Genomic DNA, 21,157 nt, shown 5'->3' with positions numbered 1-21,157 from the left:
CCAAGACAAGAAAGTTAGCAACAAAGTGAACATAATGATAAAACTAAGTGATGCTACCATAGAATCAGACTAACAGTTGGACAACAACTGGCAAGGAAACAGTATTCCTTTGCTAGATTCAAATCAATAAAAAAGTTTAGACAGAGAAATCAAGTGGGCCAACTCCATGAGAGAAGGGCCTAGAAGGGAAATTGCCATAAAAATGAGAAAATACTACAGGAGTCAAGAAAAAGGGATAGCAATGCCTACAAGTTAAACAGTCAAGACGACTTAGAGGTCATAATTTAACATGTGGTCTAATGAAGTCCAAAAAAGCAAAAAACAAAACAAAAACCCACCAAACAAATAAGACAACCCCCAACCTGCCAGTTAGTAAAAATAAATGATTACCTTCAAAAATTAAATGTGAAAAGTGGGATCAGGACTGAAAATGATTGAAAGTATTACTGGAGAGATATAAAGAAAGCCAAGAGAAATATTCTCCAATTAGGTCTTTGAAAAAGGAAGACAGACTAGAAGCAAGAACAACTAGATAAAGAAGTGGGGAAGACAGAAGCAGCCCATCTGTGACTATTCTAAAAGCTTCAGAACGTTTACCACCACAAAGATATTCACAACAGCTGTCCTATGAAGTTTAAGAGTTGATAGGGACTGGACAACAATGTGAGAATGGGGCTGATTAAGTGTCATTATTCACCACATTATAAACAGAAGAAAAGACAAATGAAAGGATGAACTAAAATGCTGATAAAGTAAAAGTGGACTAAATTCATGTTGATTCAAGTATATATTATAGTATATATTGTTTGATATAAAGATTGCACATTTTATATTATGCACACCGAAACCAACATTATAAAATATGCTTCTGCTTGCAGAAGGTTTAAGTCTACCATAAAGATTATGGGATACAATATCACAAATGGGAAACAATGTTACACGGTACAAGTGTGTTTGCAATTTTGAAACCATGGAATTATAATGTAGAGGAAAACTATTCCCAAAATGCTGGTGCAATTTACTAGCCATTTTGCGAAGAAGGCTCAGAGACTGCTCATAATTCTGAATCGGAAACTTGAGACACACGTATTTGAAACTTATTTTTTTAAATCTCTGAATCATTGTATTTTAGGCATTTCTACTAGAACCATGGCTGAGTATTTGAACACCCACAATATTTAGTATTTTGTCCAGCTGTATACCTTCAAACATATGCACAGCTCTGAGTAACAACAGCAGCTATACATGTGTATCCAAGGCCAGATACTGGTTCATCATATTGAATTATTGGCAATGTGAATAGAAAAAGAGGATTATAAAGTATCCTAATCTTTAAACATGGAGTATATCTTGTCTAAGGAGTTCTCTTGTGGCTTACAAAGAAGTTTCCTGCACTGTGTCACATGAACACACTGATTCCTGGTTCTATCGAAGATTCTATCGAAGATTCCAGAGTTCTATCGAAGATAGGAACTTAACTGCTCGGAAGAGCGCCATGCCTGTTTAAGTGACTCCTTTGGAGAAACAAGGAGTGGCAGCAATAAGCCATGGAGAAAGTCCATCCTGTCATCCCAGCTGAAAGAATGCTGGCTATAACATGGGATCTTTAGTCAAGTAGTTTATAGTGGAGGTAATGAGATAGAGCCTCCAGGATGCAGATGACCTCACTGAGAAATGTAAACAAAAAAGTGCATTTCTATAGTGGAAAGGCCTGCCAAATTACTGGTGTGCATATACATCAAATAATTATTGCTGACTGGTTAGTATTACAGCAGCACCCGGAGGCTCCAACCAAGATTCAGGCCCCATTGTGTTAGGCACCATACAAACAGTCCCTGCCTCTAAGAGCTTACCATTTAAACAAACAAGACAAAGGGTAGTAGAAAGGATGCATTTATCCCCATTTTATAGATGGAGAACTGAAGCACAGAGAAATTAAGTGACTTGCCCAAAGTCATACAGAAAGTCAGAAGCTTGAAACTGAACATAGATCTCTCTAGTCCCAATCCAGAGACTTAACCACACAAATCCCTCCTTGCTAAATAATTGCCGTTTAAACACGCTTAAGTCCTACAATTAAAAACAGCATTGAGTACTGAGTTTGTAGATTGGAGCCAGGAACTCCTGGGTGCTAATCCTGGTTCTGTCACTTACTCAGTTTGTAGCCTGGGGAAAGTCACTTATGGCCTGATTTTCAGAGGTAAAGGGCATCTGCATCTCCCAAAAGGTCAGTGACACCTGGATGTTTAGCACCTCTAAAGATCAGTCCATTAGGATTTACAATTCAATTTCTTTATCTGTCTGGAAAAACCTTGCCATAAAAGGGGGTGCAAATTAATGTTTGTACAGTTTTTTAAAAGTGAAAACCACAAATAAATGCCAAATTTATGTACATGCAGTATTGCTGTAGCTGTGCTGGTCCTAGAATATTAGGAAGAGAGAGAAGGTGGGTGAGGTAATATCTTTTATGGGACCAACTTCTGTTGGTGAGAGAGGCTTTTGAGCTTACACAGGACTCTTCTTCAGGTCTTGGAAACTAACTGAAAGCGTCACTGCAAGGACCCTACCAAATTCATGGCCATGAAAAACACGTCATGGACCATGAAATCTGGTCTCCCCCTGTGAAATCTGGTCTTGTGTGTGTTTTTACCTATACTATAGGGATTTCACAGGGGAAACCAGCATTTCTCAAATTGGGGGTCCTGACCCAAAAGGGAGTTGCAGGGGAGGTTGCAGTATTGCCACCCTTACTTTTGAGCTGATGCATTCAGAGCTGGGTGGCCAGAGAGTGGCAGCTGCTGACTGAGGGCCCAGCTCTGCAAGCAGCAGCAGAGAAGTAAGGGTGTCAATACCATACCATGTCATTCTTACTTCTGTGCTGCTGCTGGCGGCAAGACTGCCTTCAGAGCTGGACTCCCAGCCAGCAGCTGCTGCTCTCCAGCTGCCAAGCTCTGAAGGCAGAGCTGCCGCCAGCAGCAGCGCAGAAGTAAGGGTAGCAGTACCACAACCCCCTACAATAACCATGCAACCCCCTCAACACCTTTTTTTGGGTCAGGACCCCTACAATTACAACACCGTGAAATGTTAGATTTAAATAGCTGAAATAATGAAATTTACGATTTTAAAAATCCTATGACTGTTAAATTGACCAAAATGGACCGTGAATTTGGTAGGACCCTGGTCATTGCTAAATACAAGGTGGAACACATTTCAAGGAGTTAGCACATTTCAAGGGACCATTTAGGGTGAAGTTTCCCATGAACACACAGAGTCACAAGGAGGAAAGGAAGGGGGTGGGGAACCAACTTGAGGGCGGGGGGTTGTTCGTGGGTTACAGATTGTTGTAATAAGCCCTAAATCCAGTGTCTCTATTCATTCCATGATTTAAAAAGATAGGCCTGTGAGCTTAAATTCATTAAACTTTGGCAGCCATTAAAAAAGTGTTGTGCAGGTTTCCTTTGAGGAAGGGGACTGAGAGGTCAGATACGGAGTGATTGCTTTGTGAAAAAAAAAGTGTTCACTTACACATGATCTGATGTTTTTATCTTTTATCATGCTCCTGTGTGAATTCATTTGAGAGCGCAGTGATTGTCTGGTTTCACCCACATAGTTGCTCTTGGGACGTTTAGTGCACTGGATGAGGTCCACTGCATGTTGTGATAGGCATGTGTCTAGCAAAACTTTGCCAGACACTAAAAATCATGGATTTTTACCTTATTTAGTTAGCAGTGACATACTGAGTTAGTTTCCCAGAAGCTGAAGAAGAGCTCTGTATAAGCTCGAAAGCTTGTCTCTCTCATTAACAGAAGCTTGTCCAATAAAAGATTACCTCACCCAACTTCTCTCTAAATTTATATACATGTAAAAAAAGGCACAGCCCCAACAGAGAGTTTTGATTAATCTTTTCAAGTCTAAAGAAAGTTTGCATAAAGAATTTGAAAAAAAATCTTTATGGTTTCTATATGATTCGTTGGGTACGGAAATAGTCATACCAGAGCAGCAGAGAATAAAAGAGCGACCTACCCGAAGGTAAGCGATGACAAATGTCAGCATGTAACCTCTCTGTCCATTATCTTCTCCAGCTGCCAGACCACTGCAATTGATGACAGTTAATTATTAACATGGATCTCAAGTGAACTGTTTTTCACAGCTTTCCAATAAAAATAATAAAATACTTTGGGTCAAGAAATTTATATGCAAATAGATCAGCAACAACTTCAACTTGAAATGGTTTAAACCAGAGTTAAAATTTGTTTCAGGTCACCACACCTAGCAGAAATCCTCCTATTTTTTAAAAACAGTGTTTTATCCCTGGTTGTTGAAAGGCCCACACGAAGAAGGGGAACTGATCATACAGACCGGGCAAACAGTGAAACTCGCTATACATGGAATAGTTATGTACATAATTAACAACCTGGGGCGGGGGGAGTATTTCTCAGTGATGTTAAGCATAGACATTACTTGTAAAAATCGTAGGTAAAAAATTCTATCAGAAGTGTGATTTTTTTTTAATGTGACTGAATCTTTTAGAAGAGAGTAAACTGCTAGTGTTAAAAATGTGTCCACTACACACTTTTAAATCTATTCTATTTGTAAAACCGGAAATTTCGTCTTATTTTAAGTTGGATACAGAATTTGGGTAATCAAGATGATAGTCTAAAAAGTTTAATATTAAAAATTATATATGTAAACCTAAAACTATCAAAAGGTATGTATTCTTACTAGATGTTTGTACAGGGTCTAGAACAATGGGGCCCAAACCATCATTGGGGCCTCTGGCTGCCAGTATAATACAAGTTATTACTACTAATCATGCAATTGTCATGACTTCCAGATAAGGAGGTTTCAACCTGGAATTAAGGTTGAAAGACCCGATGATTAATTCAGGGTAACGTATTACAGAGATTGTGCAATTATCCCAAAGTCGAGCACTATAATCCCAGGAAATTCAGAGTTAAGATTAAACAAAAGAAATGCAAACATATAGGGAAGTGCACAGTTAGCACACCAGAACTCTGTCTCATAACAATAACAATACCATGTAATAAAACATAATTATGATTAGCGTGTATAATAGACTATATTAAGCAGATTTTAAAAGACAATAGGTTTTTTTTTCCTCATTTTTTCCTCTCCATGTCACGAAGGCAGCACTAAAGTTGTTGGATGCCTTCATTGTGCATTTCCACATCTTAACATGTTTGTCTTTCAAATTAAGCTTAAACTCTGGATTTCCTGCATTTTCATAGATTTTTCAGGGCAGAAGGAACCATTACATCATATAGTCTGGCCCCCAAATTGTGTTTGACTGAAGTGCATCATCCAGAAAGCCTTCTAATCTTGATTTGAAGATATCATGAGATGGAGAATCCACCATTGCATTTAGTAGTTTGTTCCAAGTGTCATTCAACCTCACCATTAAAAATCTGTGCCTTATTTCTAATTGGAATTTATCTGGCTTTAGCTTCCAGCCATTGGTTCTGGTTATGCCTTTCTCTGCTAGACTAAAGAGCCCTTGGGCACCTAGTATGTTCTCCCCACAAAATTAATGATATATTGTAATCAAGTAATCTCTCAATCTTCTATCTGACAAGATTAACAGACAGACCTCTACGTTTCTCACTGTAAGGCATTTTCTCCAACCTTCAAATAGTTTTTGTGGTTCTTTTCTGCACTCACTCCAATATTTCGACATCCTTTTAAAAATGTGGGAACCAGAACTGGACACAGCATTCTAGTGTATGTATCATCAGTGTAATATACAAAGGTAAAAACCACTTTCCTACTCCCCTGATTATACATCCAACTATTTCATTAGCCCTTTTAACATAGCATTGCTCTGGGAGCTCTTGTCCATTATGTCCCCTAAATCCTTTTCAGAATCAGTGCTATCCAGGATGCATTACCCAATTATGTAAGCATGACCTTCCTTCTTTGTTCCTAGATGTAAGACTTCAAAATTTGGTTATTTTAAAATACATTTTGTTTGACTGGATCTAGCTTAACTAAGCAATCCAGATCATACTGTATGACTACCTTGTCCGCAGTTATAATGCTTGTTGGGTTTTTTTGAATAATTACACTATTACCTTACAAAATTATATTAAATTGAAGGTATCGAGGAATTTCTTTCTTCCTTTTTTTTTTTTTTTTTTTTTTAAGATTAAAAACTACATACATGAGCAGTTAACAAAAAATGAAGAGAGAGCGTTACTATGTGATATTTGTAATTATCTGAACACATGTAATATCAGTTTGAAATCTTTTTGGGCCAGATTCACCAGTGTGCTCTGCCTGCTTTACTCCAGCCTGGAGCAGCATAAAAGTTATTTTCTACCAGCTCCTGTTCTCCCCCTCCCCCCATACACACACAGTTTACCCCTCGATAAAATTCCATCCAAACTCTCCTAGTTTCCTCAGTTTGTGCCTGTCCTTCCCTTCCTTCCTGTTCTCCCTCTTGAATAGGTCTGGTGCAATGGACAGATTTGGAAAATAAACATTTAGGATTAATGGTTTTGCCATTCTTCATAACTAAAAGTTTCTTCTCCAACAGGGAATTATGAACAACAATCTTCTACAAAGAATTCCAGTAAGAACTGTTTTCTTGAAAAATGGCTGCCCTCTCCTTTTATCATCAACTTAAATGGACCTAATTTTCAGAAAGTATTGAGCATCTGCCCTCTGAAAATCAAGCTCCTTTATGGTGTCTCAAAGTGAGCACACAAAAATGGAAACACCCCATATTATTTGTATTACCATAGTGCCTAGGACTAGAACCTCATTGTGTTAAGACTGCACAAACAGAACAGAAAAAAACCACTGTCCCTGCCCCACTTGTTAGTTTTGAAAACATAGGCCTGAGTGTAAGATGTTCCTGATTCCTTTTCAATATTTTCTCACCAGAGGTTTATTAACCCCAACTTCTTTACTGTATCAGTGCTACAACCACCAGCTTTAAGAACTGAACAAGAAAACCTAGAACGAAACAAGTCATAACACTGAGCTGGAGATGAAACAGCTTAAATCTTCATGATTCCATTTAAAAAAAAACCTTCTACTTATCTATAAAAAGAAAAGGAGTACTTGTGGCACCTTAGAGACTAACCAATTTATTTGAGCATGAGCTTTCGTGAGCTACAGCTCACTTCATCGGATGCATCCGATGAAGTGAGCTGTAGCTCACGAAAGCTCATGCTCAAATAAATTGGTTAGTCTCTAAGGTGCCACAAGTACTCCTTTTCTTTTTGCGAATACAGACTAACACGGCTGTTACTCTGAAACCTACTTATCTATATTGTTCTTTGATAGACTCCACATGTGTCAAGAGAATATAAAAGGTTGACCATAGTTCCAAAGTTAAGAGGATTGCCATAAGAAGAGGTAAAAATTAAATGAAGTTAAGCTTTTCTTCATAGATTCCACACAGTTCCTTGATAAAAAAATCCTTTAAATCAATCACCGGTGTTTCTAAAATAATTCACATTGAAAATGGAGAGTTCAAAGAACATTTTCCTCAAAACTAAAGGAATGCAGCCGGAAAATCTCAGAACAGCTTGTAAAACTTTAGCCTACTCTCCATATGTTTGATTAGATTAAACTACTAAATTTGGCTTTGCCTCTCCCCTACAGTCAATGGAATAATGTCCTCCTGAACACTCGCCTTGCTCTTCTCTCAATACACAAAAGGCATTCCATACAAACAGGAATATAAGGTAAGAGTTTTGGACAAACAGGAATATAAGGTAAAAGTTTTGGACAGGTGAACTTTGTTTTTCTGTTAATTTTAAGTTATTTTCCATAAGCAAGATTTATACTTCATTACATACTTTCTGCAGTCATGTAGTAAAAAGCTCACCAGTAATGTGAAAAGCAAACAAACAATCTCTCTAAACAGCATCAGTTAAAATAAAGATCTCTGACTGTTGTTGTTCACTTGGAGATTTAATAAAAAGTTAGGAATGTGAGTCTCAGTGATCAAATATGATCAAAACAAATGTTAGTAGCTTAACATCAATATTTCTTTAAGTGATTAATGACTTGATTAGCCCATTGCTGAACAGACTATGAAGTGAAAATGAGATTTAAATTTTAAGATTTTAATGAGATTTTAATTTTAAATTTTAAGCCCTGAATGTAAAAAGATGCTTGAATCAGGTGCTTGAATCAAACTGCATTTACAACAAAACCTGACTCATTACCATCACTGCAATGTCCTTGATGCTACGTACTTTTGCTTCCTTAGATGTGAATGGGACTTAATTCCTGGTTGTTTTTTCCTAGACAAAAACGGACAAGATTTAACTGATCTCTTCTATGTTAATATTGAAATTTTAAGTGGTCATAGTTCTACGGGTTTTTTTTTACATAATACTTCACTCACGTCTGCTAGATCAATCAGTTTTTCATGATCAATCTTTCTATTAGATTTAGTTCAGATTGTTGCATAACTCCCTAGTTTCAGTTTTGTATGAGCCAAAAAACCTCAAATTCTGATTGGCTAAAAATTACTGGGTTTGACCATTACAAAATTGCTGAATCTTGGTGCTTTTGTAGCTAAATAGCTTAAGGTTGCTAGCGTAACAAAACAACACTGATTGCTAGTTTCAGGAAAACTTCTCTCTGATACCGAGAAAACAAAGATTCAGCAACAGGTTTATGGGAACCTTTTGACATATCAAACCTGAGAGTCAGAATAAAACCTGGCAACATTTGAGGTTTCTCAGGTTCTAGTTTTAGACTGAAGATTTCCTCTCGGAGAAAGACCATATCTGTGTGTGTTTTGGATAACACCGAATACTGTTTGTGTTTAACAAATTATTATAACATTCTTGAATCAGATCATGTTTGTTCTAGGGCTGTCAAGTGATTAAAAAAATTAATCACAATTAATCGCACTGTTAAATAGAATATCATTTATTTAAATATTTTTGGGTATTTTCTACATTTTCAAATATATTGATTTAAATTACAACAGAATACAAAGTGTACAGTGCTCACTTTTGCTTTTTACAGTGCAAATATTTGTAACAAAAAATATAAAGAAATAGTATTTTTCAATTCACCTAATAAAAAGGTTGCACTACAGTACTTGTATCATGAAAGTTGAGCTTTTAAAAATAGAATTGTGTACCAAAAAAACTGCATTCAAAAATAAAACAATGTAAAACTTTAGAGCTTACAAGTCCACTCAGTCCTACTTCAGCCAATCACTCGGACAAACAAGTTTGGTTACAATTTGCAGGAGATAATGCTGCCTGCTTCTTGTTTACAATGTCACCTGAAAGTGAGAACAGGCATTCACATGGCACTATTGTAGCCGGTGTTGCAAGATATTTATGTGCCAGATGTGCTAAAGATCCATATGTCCCTTCATGCTTCAACCACCATTCCAAAGGACATTCATCCATGCTGACGATGGGTTCTGCTTGATAATGATCCAAAGCAGAACAGACAGACGCATGTTCATTTTCATCATCTGAGTCAGATGCCATCAGCAGAAGGTTGATTTTCTTTTTGATGGTTCGGGGTCTGTAGTTTCTGCATCTGAGTGTTGCTCTTTTAAGACTTCTGAAAGCATGCTCCACACCTCATCCCTCTTAGATTTTGGATGGTGCTTCAGATTCTTAAAGCTTGTGTGAGTGCTGTAGCTATTTTTAGAAATCTTGTATGGTACCTTCTTTACGTTTTACCTTCAAATTTTCTGTGAAAGTGTTCTTAAAACAAACATGTGCAGGGTCATCATCCAAGACTGCTATAACATGAAATATACGGCAGAATGCGGGTAAAACAGAAAAGGAGACATACAATTCTCCCCCAAGGAGTTCAGTCACAAATTTAAACTAACACATTTTGTTAACAGGTTTCAGAGTAGCAGCCGTGTTAGTCAGTATCCACAAAAAGAACAGGAGTACTTGTGGCACCTTAGAGACTAACCAATTTATTTGAGCATAAGCTTTCGTGAGCTACAGCTCACTTCATCAGATGCATACTGTGGAAAGTGTAGAAGATCTTTTTATACACACAAAGCATGAAAAAATACCTCCCTCCACCCCACTCTCCTGCTGGTAATAGCTTATCTAAAGTGATCACTCTCCTTACAATGTGTATGATCATCAAGGTGGGATTATCTTATTAAACTGGAGTCTGTTTCTGAAGCTTTTCTGTTGCAAAATTGCCACCTTTAATTCTGTTACTCAGTGACCAGAGAGGTTGAAGTGTTCTCCTACCGGTTTTTGAATGTTATGATTCCTGAGATCAGATTTGTGTCCATTTATTCTTTTGCATAGAGACTGTCCGGTTTGGCCAATGTACATGGCATTGTACAGGGGCATTGCTGGCACATGATGGCATATATCACATTGGTAGATGTGCAGCATGTCATCTGGAATGCTAGCCAAAGCATGAAGGGGCATATGAATGTTTAGCATATCTGGCTTGTAAATACCTTGCAATGCCAGCCACAAAAGTATCATGCGAACGCCTTTTCTCACTTTCAGGTGACACTGTAAATAAGAAGCAGGCAGCAGTATTTCCCGTAAATGTAAACAAACTTGTTTGTCTTAGTGATTGGCTGAACAAGTAGCAGCACTGAGTGGACTTGTAGGCTCTAAAGTTTTACACTGTTTTGTTTTTGAGTGCAGTTATGTAACAAAAAAAGATCTACATTTGTAAGTTACACTTTCACGACAAAGAGATTGCACAACATTACTTGTATGAGGTGAACTGAAAAATACTATTTCTTTTGTCATTTTTACAGTGCAAATATTTGTCAAAATATAAAGTGAGCACTGTACACTTTGTATTCTGTGTTGTAACAGAAATCTATATTTGAATATTTAGAAAAACCAAAAATATTTAATAAATTTCACTTGGTATTCTATCGTTTAACAGTGCTATTAATCGCAATTAATTTTTTTAAGTTAATCACATGAGTTAACTGTGATTAATTGAGAGCCTTAAAAAAAAAAAAAAAAAAAACTAAGTCTTTTTACAAATAATCTCTACCATCAAATTACTACTATGGAAAAATAACTGAAAAGACCTGGACTGATTAACCACTGGTCTTAATGTTTTTGTTTGAATTATCTAAATATTTCCTAATTCTGAACTAATTGACTCACTCTCTCTCCACAGTTCTATTTTCATTTTAAAAATGAAAGTAAACTTCTGAGTATTATTTAAACAAATATTTCAGCACATATGTTTTTATGCGATGTGATATGATCCAAAATTATGAGAATTCCATCTTAGCTCTTCCACAAAGTTCTGAGAAAATAAGTAGTATGTGCAGGACATCTCAGCAGAATACAGATGTGTTCAAATATATGAAATTACACCATTCCACAGATATCTTAATAGTGGCTCCTTGAATTCATAACTAAGAGATATAGGTTGGATTTACATAGTCTTGTACTCACCAGGTGAGCAAAACTGGAATGGCTATAATAGTAGACTATTAAGTCGCAAAGGTGCTTTGGGCATCAGTGAGCAAAGTCATTGGGGCCAGAGAGAAGGCAAGAGATGTTGCTCAGCAGCAACACAAACCCACCAATAGAGGAACAGTGCTCAAAGAGGTGTCTTATTTTTCGTTGGCTTGAATCTTATGGCTGCAACAAAGGGCATCATAATTGTTTTAGTGGCATGAGTCCTGAGGACTCTGGACTAGAAAAGAAACCCCCCAATGAAGAGGGATAAAAATGAAAGTAATTTACAAATAAAAATAGAGCTAGAAGCTTAAACTGATCAAAATTAAGCCTCACTTTTATTACTATATGCAGAACTGGTAGCTCCACCTATAGGTAAGATTGCCTAATACTTTCCATTTATAAGACCCTGTTTTCAATGCAGTGAATGAAACAGGGATCCTGTGGAAAAAGTAGTATTTGATCATGTAATTAAAAAATTATAATATATACACACAGGGGGATGATTTATGGTTGCACTAGCAGCTTTAATTCTGGAGTTTGTTAACATCTGAGTGCTTGTCTTTGCAACCTTATGTCCTTGTGTATTTTTATATGTAATAGAAAAAAGCTAATGAAGTGCACTAAAAAAAAAAATCACAGGAATTTTATATATTCAAGAGTGACCAAAGGATATCATATTGTTTGTTAAACATGCTTTTCCGAACCACCTATGGAAAATTTGGTTTACAGTGTGAGTTCAAAAAGATGGTCTAAGAAGCACAGAAAAACTTAATATGAATTTATAAAGTACAGCACTGACTGCTTAATTCAAAACGTATGAAAAGTGAAACTGAGAAGTAGAATTAAAAGTGTTAGTACGCAGAGTAAATAATAGCAAAGAGTTTGTTTAAAAAGGAAATAAAAATGCAGTTCTGACAAATGAGATTTTCACCATGATTTTCATCAATCAGTCTTGTAATCAATCACGCCAGATGGACAGAAACCACCCTATCATTACTCAGCCTGTTACTGAAGTGAAATGTTTTCTGTCTCTTTGTAACAGCACAACACAATCAGTGACAAGGGGTGGGATGCAGCTAATTCATCAAATTCCTTTGATTAAACACAATTTCCCCTTAAAACAAGCTTCCTTTTTTTATATGCTCTAGTCAATATTTCCAAATATTAACCTTACAATTTTGTCTCCCTCCTCTGTGCTTTAGGAAGGACGCTACTCTAGTGTCACAAAATAGCAGCCAGTTTCCAGGTCTACAAGTCTGAACACTATGACTAGCATGAAAGAAAGCTTTAACAACATTTCAGATTCTATATTTAGTCAGATACTGTAGTAAACTGTATATCTAACCTGCAGTTTCTCAAATTAAAATGTTAATCAGAAAATTAAATGGCTCTTAACTGTAAAGGGAACATTATATATTTAATTCTACAGATTTTCATTTTAACTTTATAAAATGGTTTAAGGACATAATACACATAAAATTTCCATTTTGTTTTTGTCTTAAAAATGTAGTAGCCTAATTTTAATTAGGAAATTTAACAGACACACTCCATATCAGAAATAAAATTCCTTGAAAATCATACCCAAATTTGGCAGCAATATCATAAACTTGCTTTTCATGCTGAAGAACCTTCTCTCTGTCACCCTCAAAGAGTAATGTAGCTACACACAGTTCGTTGGGATCAAATCCTTTAAACTGTGAAAAGAAAATATCTGTATCATGTTATAGTCCACATGGCAGAATCCAGGCTTAAGTAAATCTGCTTTTTCCTTTTCCTTCAACTACACATAGGTACAATGTACTCAAAGTCACTTTGGGTTAGCAAGTATTCTTGTGGGATAGGAATAGAACAGTAACTAAAGAAAACAAGTTGCACAGAATGTTTCAGATATTTCCTAGTCTATTTTCAAGCACTCTTGACATCATTCACAGAAATTTTTGTGCACTATACTAAACAACTGAAGAAGAATACAGACATTTGATATGTTATATGACAAATTACTAAGTGGAGGTGTTTTACACAGCACAGGAACAAGGGAATTTTATGTTCCTCTTAGAAATTCTTCCATATGAAAATTATGCCTTTAATGTTACTGCTTTCACCTCAACACCACTGGGAGGTGGCAGTGACGTGATCCCAGACAGTTTCATTCTACTGGACTTGCAGAAGGAAAGCTTCTGCACTGCTAAAGGCACTTTGAATAGAAGGGCAGAGAGGAAAGATGAACCCATCTGTTTGGAGTCTTGATTCTCCAAGCTGTTAGAAGGAAACGTGTGCACCCTTCTGTTCCCGCTTAATATTACTCTACAAAAATGATAAAGAAAAGCAACCAGAAGCATGAGTCACTATGCTGGTCAAGCATTGTTGCCAGAAGCATTATCATTCATGCAATCCTGGACCAGGGAGTGCACTATAAGGAAAGGAGGAAAATAAAAAAGGAAGAAGAATTTAAAAAGTAGGGGAGGAGTATACCACAAGTGCAAGAGCCGAAGGGGAAGAAACTTCATCAAGTAGTTTGATATTATCTTGGTCTGGAAGTGCATTTAGTCTCTTGTTCCAAGAATGGGAGTTTGGAGCTTTGGTAGGCACAGGGTCAAAGATCAATGAAGATATTCCAAGAGAGGGACAGGCTTGTATATTGCTCTTTAATAGTCACTGAAAGAGTATTCATTGGCTCCAGAAAGCTTTCACCAAGTAGAGAATTTTAGGAAAGGAGTGGGGAAGAATATAAAGTAGGAGGAGGTTGCAGAAGGCCCTTCCTATTGTCCAGGTGGAAAGGGTCAAAGAAATGGGCATCGACTAAGAAGTGTGTTGTATAAGGGGAGAGAGCTAAGCACACGAACAGAAATAAAAGGGGAACAAAAAGAGGTACATGAAAAGAGAATAACTTTACTGTCAGGGCAGAACTGATAAAAACAATCAAATTAATAATGGACTTTAGCTTAGGTATGCATATAAGAGATACATAAAAATACACATTATTACATACAAACATACATTAATGTGTTACCTAGGCGGTAAAGAAAGGCATCCAAAAGTTTGCAAATGCCAGAACTAAAGTTACCTGTGAAGTCTTAATTAAGCTCTCAAGTGCTTGCATTAGGATACACTAATTACGTGATCATTACTATTTTTTCCACAGCACACTGCCTCGTTTACTGCATGGAATAAACAAGTTCACTGAATAAGCAGCTATTCAATATTTTGTTTTATGCTGATCGTTCAACGTGTGGCCCTAGGCCTTATATACTTCACACTGATCAAACCCTTATTTGGATACAAGATTACTAATTTCCTTATGGACTTTTCTATGGTGCTCACTGTAGCATCTGAATGTGTCACAAACATGAATTTATTTTCACAACATAGCTATGATGCAAGTTACTATTCCAGTTACATAGATGGGAAACTAAGATAGACATTTGTGATAGATGTATACTAATGCAAGAAGTATGGGGAATAAGCAAGAAGAACTCGAAATGGTAGTAAACAAAACACAACTATGACATACTTGGCATCGCAGAGACTTGGTGGGATAATATGCATGACTGGAATATTGCTATAGAAGGGTATAGCTTGCTCACAAAGGACAAGAGGGAAAAAAGGAGGCGGTGGTGTCATATATATAAAAAATGTATACACTTGGACTGAGGTTCAGATGGAAATAGGAGACAGCCTTGTTGAAGGTCTCTGGGTAAGGATAAAAGGGTAAAAAACAAAGGTGATGTCATGGTAGCGGGTCTACTACAGACCATCTAACCAGGAGGAAGAGGTGGATGAGGCTTTTTTAAAGCAACTAACAAAATCATCCAAAGCACAAGACTTGGTAGTAATGGGGGACTTCAACTACCTAGACATCTGTTGAGAAAATAACACAGCAAAGCACAACAAATCCAACAAGTTCTTAGAATATATTGGAGACAATTTTTTATTTCAAAAGGTGGAGAAAGCTACTAGGGACAGGCTGTTCTAGATTTGATTTTAACAAATAGGGAGGAACTGGTTGAGATTTTGAAAATGGAAGACACCCACTTTTTGGGTGAAAGTGATCATGAAATGGTAGAGTTCATGATTTTAAGGAACAGTAGGAGGGAGAATAGCAAAATAAAGACAATGGATTTCAAGAAGGCAGACTTTAGCAAACTCAGGGAGCTGGTAGGTAAGATCCCATGGGAAGGAAGTCTAAGGGGAAAAAGAATTGAAGACAGTTGGCAATTTTTCAAAGAGACATTATTAACGGCACAAGAGCAAACTATCCCACTGCGTAGGAAAGATAGGAAGTACGGCAAGAGACCACCCTGGCTTACCCAGGAGATCGTCAACGATCTGAAACAAACAAACAAAAGTCCCACAAAAAGTGGAAACTAGGTCAAATTACAAAGGATGAATATAACAATACAAGTATGTACGGACAAAATTAGAAAAGCCAAGGCACAAAATGAGATCAAGAGACATAAAAGAGTAACAAGAAAACATTCTACAAATACCTTAGAAGGAAGAGGAAGACCAAGGAAAGGGTAGGCCTGTTACTCATGGCGGCTTGGGGGTGGGGGAGGTAAACAATAACAAAAAATGTGGAAATGGGAGTGGTGCTTAATTACTTCTTTGTTTCGGTTTTCACCAAGAAGGTTAGCGGTGACTGGATGTCTAACATAGTGAACGCCAGTGAAAATGAGGTAAGATCAGAGGCTAAAATAGGGAAACAAGTTAAAAATTACTTAGAAAAGTTAGATGTATTCAAGTCACCAGGGCCTGATTAAATGTACCCTAGAATACTCAAGGAGCTGATTGAGGAGATGTCTGAGCCATTAACAATTATGTTTGAAAAGTCACAGAAGATGGGAGAGATTCCAGAAGACTGGAAAAGGGCAAATATAGTGCCAATCTACAAAAAGGGAAATAAGGACAATCCAGGGAATTATAGACCAGCCAGCTTAACTTTTATACCTGGAAAGATAATGGAGAAAATAATTATGCAATCAATTTGCAAAATCTAGAAGATAAAAAGGTGATAAGTAAGTCGGCATGGATTTGTCAAGAACAAATCACGTCAAACCAACCTGATAGCTTTCTTTGACAGAGTAACAGGCCTTGTGGATAGAGGGGGAAGCGGTAGACGTGGTATATCTTGACTTTAGTAAAGCTTTTGATACTGTCTTGCACGACCTTCTCATAAACTAGGGAAATGCAACCTAGATGGAGCTCCTATAAGGTGGGTGCATAACTGGTTGGAAAACCATTCCCAGAGAGTAGTTATTAGTGGTTCACAGTCATGCTGGAAGTGCAAAACGAATGGGGTCCCGCAAGGATCAGTTCTGGGTCCGGTTCTTTTCAATATCTTCATCAATGATTTAGATAATGGCATACAGAGTACACTTATAAAGTTTGCAGACGATAGCAACCTGGGAGGGGTTGCAAGTGTTTTGGAGGATAGGATTATAATTCTAAATGATCTGGACAAACTGGAGAAATGGTCTGAAGTAAATAGGGTGAAATTCAATAAGGACAAATGCAAAGTACTCCACTTTGGAAGGAACAATCAGTTGCACACGTACAAAATGGGATATGACTGCCTTGGAAGGAGTACTGCAGAAAGGGATCTGGGGGTCACAGTGGACCAAATTTGGGATTTCTAAGCCAAGAAATTCAGACTGCTGATAAGAGCAAAACATTGTTAAAAAGTGCCGGGGGGGGGGGACAGGGGACAATAAGAAGGCATTTTCAGAACATAAACAGCCATACTGGGACAGACTAATGGTCCATCTAGCCCAGTATCCTGTCTTCTGACAGTGGCCAATGCCAGATGCTTCAGAGGGAATGAACAAAACAGGGCAATTATTGAGTGATCCATCCCCCATCATCCAACCCCAGCTTCTGGCAGTCAGAAGTTTAGAGACACCCAAAGCATGGGGTTGCATCCCTGACCATCCTAGCTAATAGCCATTGATGGAACTATCCTTCACGAATTTATCTAATCCTTTTTTGAACCCAGTTATATTTTTGGCCTTCTCAACCTTCTCTAGCAAAGAGTTCCAAAGGTTGACTGGGAGAATGAAGTAGTACTTCCTTTTGTTTTAAATCTGCTGCCTATTAACTTCATTTTGTGACCTTTGTTCTTGTATTATGGGAATGGGTAAATGGCATTTCATTATTGACTCTCTCCACACCATTCATGATTTTATAGATGTCTATCATATCTGTCTCTTTTATAAACTGAACAGTCCCAGTCTTTTTAATCTCTCCTTATATGGAACTGTTCTGGACCCTTAATCATTTTTGTTGCCCTTCTCTGTACCTTTTCCAATTTGAATATATATTTTTTTTTGAGTTGGGGCAACTGAACTGCATGAAGTATTCAAGGTGTGGGCATATCACGGATTTATATAGTGGCTTTATGATATTTTCTGTCAGTATCTATCCCTTTCCTAATGGTTCCTAACATTGTTAGCTTTTTTCACTGCTGCACATTGAGCAGATGTTTTCAGAGAGCTACCCAAGATCTTTCTCAAGTGGTAACAGCCAGTTTAGATCCCATCAGTTTGTATGTATAGTTGGGATTATGTTTTCCAATGCGCATGATGTTGCATTTATCGCTATAGAATTTCATCTGCCATTTTGTTGCCAAATCCCTCTGTTTTGTAAGTTCCCTTTTTAACTCTTTGCAGTCAGCTTTGGTCTTAACTATCCTGAGTAATTTTATATTGTCTGCCAATTTTGCCATTTCAGTGTTCACTCTTTTTTCCAGATCATTTATGAATATGTTGGAGAACAGGTCCCAGTACAGACCCTAGCAGGATCCTGCTATTTACCTCTCCCCATTCTGAAAACTGACCATTTATTCCTACCCTTTGTTTCCCATCTTTTAACCAGTTACTGATCCATGAGAGGACATTCCTACTTATGACTAGGGCCCTACCAAATTCACGGTCCATTTTCGTCAATTTCACGGTCATAGGATTTAAAAATAATAAAATTACATTATTTCAGCTATTTAAAACTGAAATTTCACGGTATGGTAATTGTAGGGGTCCTGACTCAAAAAGAAGTTGTGGAGGATTTGCAAGGTTGTTGGGGGGGGGGGGGGTTGCGGTACTGCTACCCTTGTGCGCTGCTGCTCGTGGTGGCACTGCATTCAGAGCTGGGCAGCTGGAGAGCAGCGGCTGCTGGCCAAGAGCCCAGCTCTGAAGGCAGAGCTGCCACCAGCACAGTGCAGAAGTAAGGAGGGCATGGTATGGGATTGCTACTCTTACTTCTGCGCTGCTGCTGGAGGGGTGCTGCCTTCAGAGCTGGGCGCCCAGCCAACAGCCGCCACTCTCCGGCTACCCGGCTCTGAAGTCAAAGCAGAAGTAAAGGTGCCAATACCATAACCTCCCTAAAATAACCTTGTGACCCCCCCTCCCCCGCAACTTCCTTTTGGGTCAAGATCCCCAATTTGAGAAACACTAGTCTCCCCTGTAAAATCTGTATAGTATAGGATAAAAGCACACAAAAGACCAGATTTCACGGTGGGAGATCAGATTTCAAGGTCCATGATGTGTTTTTCATGGTCGTGAATATGGTAGAGCCCTACTTCAGACTCCTGACTTTTCTTAAGGGCCTTTGGTGAGAGACCTTGTCAAAGACTTTCAGAAAATCAATTACATTGACTAAGTTGTCCTTGTCCACATGCTTGTTCAGACTCTCACATAACAGATTGGTGAGGCATGATTTCCCTTTACAAAACCATGTTGACTCTTCCCCAACATATTGTGTTCATCTAGGTGTCTGATAATTCTGTTCTTTACTACAGTTTCAACCAATTTGCCTTAAGTATATTAAAAGCAAATATAATCTTAACGGTATTGGTCCATTAGTGGATGGAAATGGTAGAATTCTCAATAATGCAGAAGCATAAGTGTTCAATAAACATTTCTGTTCTGTTTTTGGGAAAACAGATGTAGTCTTATATGATACCAGTGGAATGGAAAGAATGTTATCTCTGGAATTACTAAAAGTTAGGTATTTTAAAATCAGTATGTCTGGATAACTTGCATCCAAGAGTTTTAAAAGAGCTGGCAAAGGATCTTGCTGGACTGTTAATGTTGATTTTCATTAAGTCTTGCAACACTGGGTAAGTCCCAGAAGACTGAAAAAAAGCTTATATTGTGCCAGTATTAAAAATGGTAAACGGGATGATCTGGCTAATTATAGGCCTTTCACTCTGACAGATTCCAGGTAAGATAATGGAGCAGCTGATACATGACTCAATTAATCAAGAATAAAAGGGGGTAATAGAATTAATGCCAATCACACGGTTTATGGAAAACAGATTCTGTCTAGCTTGGTATCTTTTTTTTTTTTTTTTGAGATTACAAGTTTGGCTGATAAAAGGTAACAATGTTGATGTAATAGACTTTCATAAAACATATGACTTGGTACTCTGAAACCTGTCATTTTGATGAAAAAACTAGAAAGATATAAAATTAACATGGCACAGATAAAATGGATTAAAAGATGACTGATAGGTCTCAAAAGATAATTGTAAACAGGGAATCATCATCGAACAAGAGCGTTTGTAGTGAGGTCCCACATAGTTTGGTTTTTGGTCCTACGTTAACATTTTTATTCATGACTTGGAAGAAAACAAAATCACTGATAAGTTTGCAAATGACACAAAAAATTGAGAAATTGGTAAATGAAGAGGACAGGTCATTGATACAGAGCAATCTTGATCACTTTGTAAGCTGGGTGCAAGCAAACAATATGTGTTTTAATACGGTTAAATATAAACATATACCTCTAGGAACAAAGAACGTATGTCACACTTACAGAATGAGGGACTCTATCCATCACAGCTCCCACATCTGTTTCAGTCACTGCTTCCCAGAATTATCTGCTGAACATGAGCTCCCAAGGTGACAATGTGGTCAGAAGGACTCATGTGACTCTTGGATGCATGAACAGGGGAATCTTGAGTAGAAATACAGAGGTTATTTTACCTCTGCATTTGGCACTGGCGTGACTGTTGCTGGAACACTGTGTCCAGGACTGGTGTCCGCAGTTCAAGAAGGATGTTGATTAATTGGAGGGGGTTCAGACCAAAGCCATGAGAATCGCTAAAGGATTAGAAAATATGCCCTATAATGATTGAGCTCCTGGAGTCTATCTATTGAGGTTAACAAAGGGAAGATTAAAGGGTGACTTGATTACAACCTACAATTACCCATAGAGAACAAATATTTAATAACAAGCTCTTCAATCTATCAGGAAAAGGTACAGCATGATCAAAGGCCTGAAAGTTGAAGCTAGACTAATTCAGACAGGAAATAAAGCATACATTTTTAACAGTGAGAGTAATTACTCACTGAGGGGAAAACAATAACAAAACACGCAGCAATGGCTGAAGTGCTAAATGCCTTTTTTGTTTCAGTTTTCACCAAAAAAGTTAGCAGTGACTGGACAACTAACGTAGTGAACATCAATGTAATGGGATAGAAGCTGAGGCTAATATAGGAAAAGAATAAGTTAAGAATTACTTAGACAATCTAGATGTCTTCAAGTCAGCAGGGCCTAATGAAATAAATCGTAGAACACTTAAAGAACTGGCAGAAGAGATCTCAGAGCCATTATCTTTGCAAACTTGTGGAGAACAAGAAGGGTCCCCATGGACTCGAAAAGGGCAAATACAGTACCTAGCTATAAAATGGGAATAAGGACAACCAAGGAATTATAGTCTAGTCAGCTTAATTTTG

The 21,157-nt window shown here is 37.6% G+C and overlaps 1 protein-coding gene across 5 annotated transcripts in view; it reads right to left on the bottom strand.

The window, feature by feature from the left end:
* Positions 1-21,157, bottom strand: part of AGPS (alkylglycerone phosphate synthase) — a 163,954-nt gene that overhangs the window by 30,821 nt on the left and 111,976 nt on the right. For all 5 annotated transcript variants that reach the window (XM_074967660.1, XM_074967664.1, XM_074967659.1 and 2 more), the window contains 2 exons: positions 13,008-13,120; positions 4,024-4,093 (listed from right to left, as the gene is read on the bottom strand). In XM_074967660.1, the coding sequence (XP_074823761.1) occupies positions 4,024-4,093; positions 13,008-13,120 (183 nt within the window). The remainder of the gene's footprint in view (positions 1-4,023; positions 4,094-13,007; positions 13,121-21,157) is intronic.

The sequence above is a fragment of the Natator depressus genome, chromosome 11 (genome assembly GCF_965152275.1).
Source record: "Natator depressus isolate rNatDep1 chromosome 11, rNatDep2.hap1, whole genome shotgun sequence".
NCBI lineage: Eukaryota > Metazoa > Chordata > Testudines > Cheloniidae > Natator > Natator depressus.
This window is presented reverse-complemented; position numbering and strand designations above follow the sequence as displayed.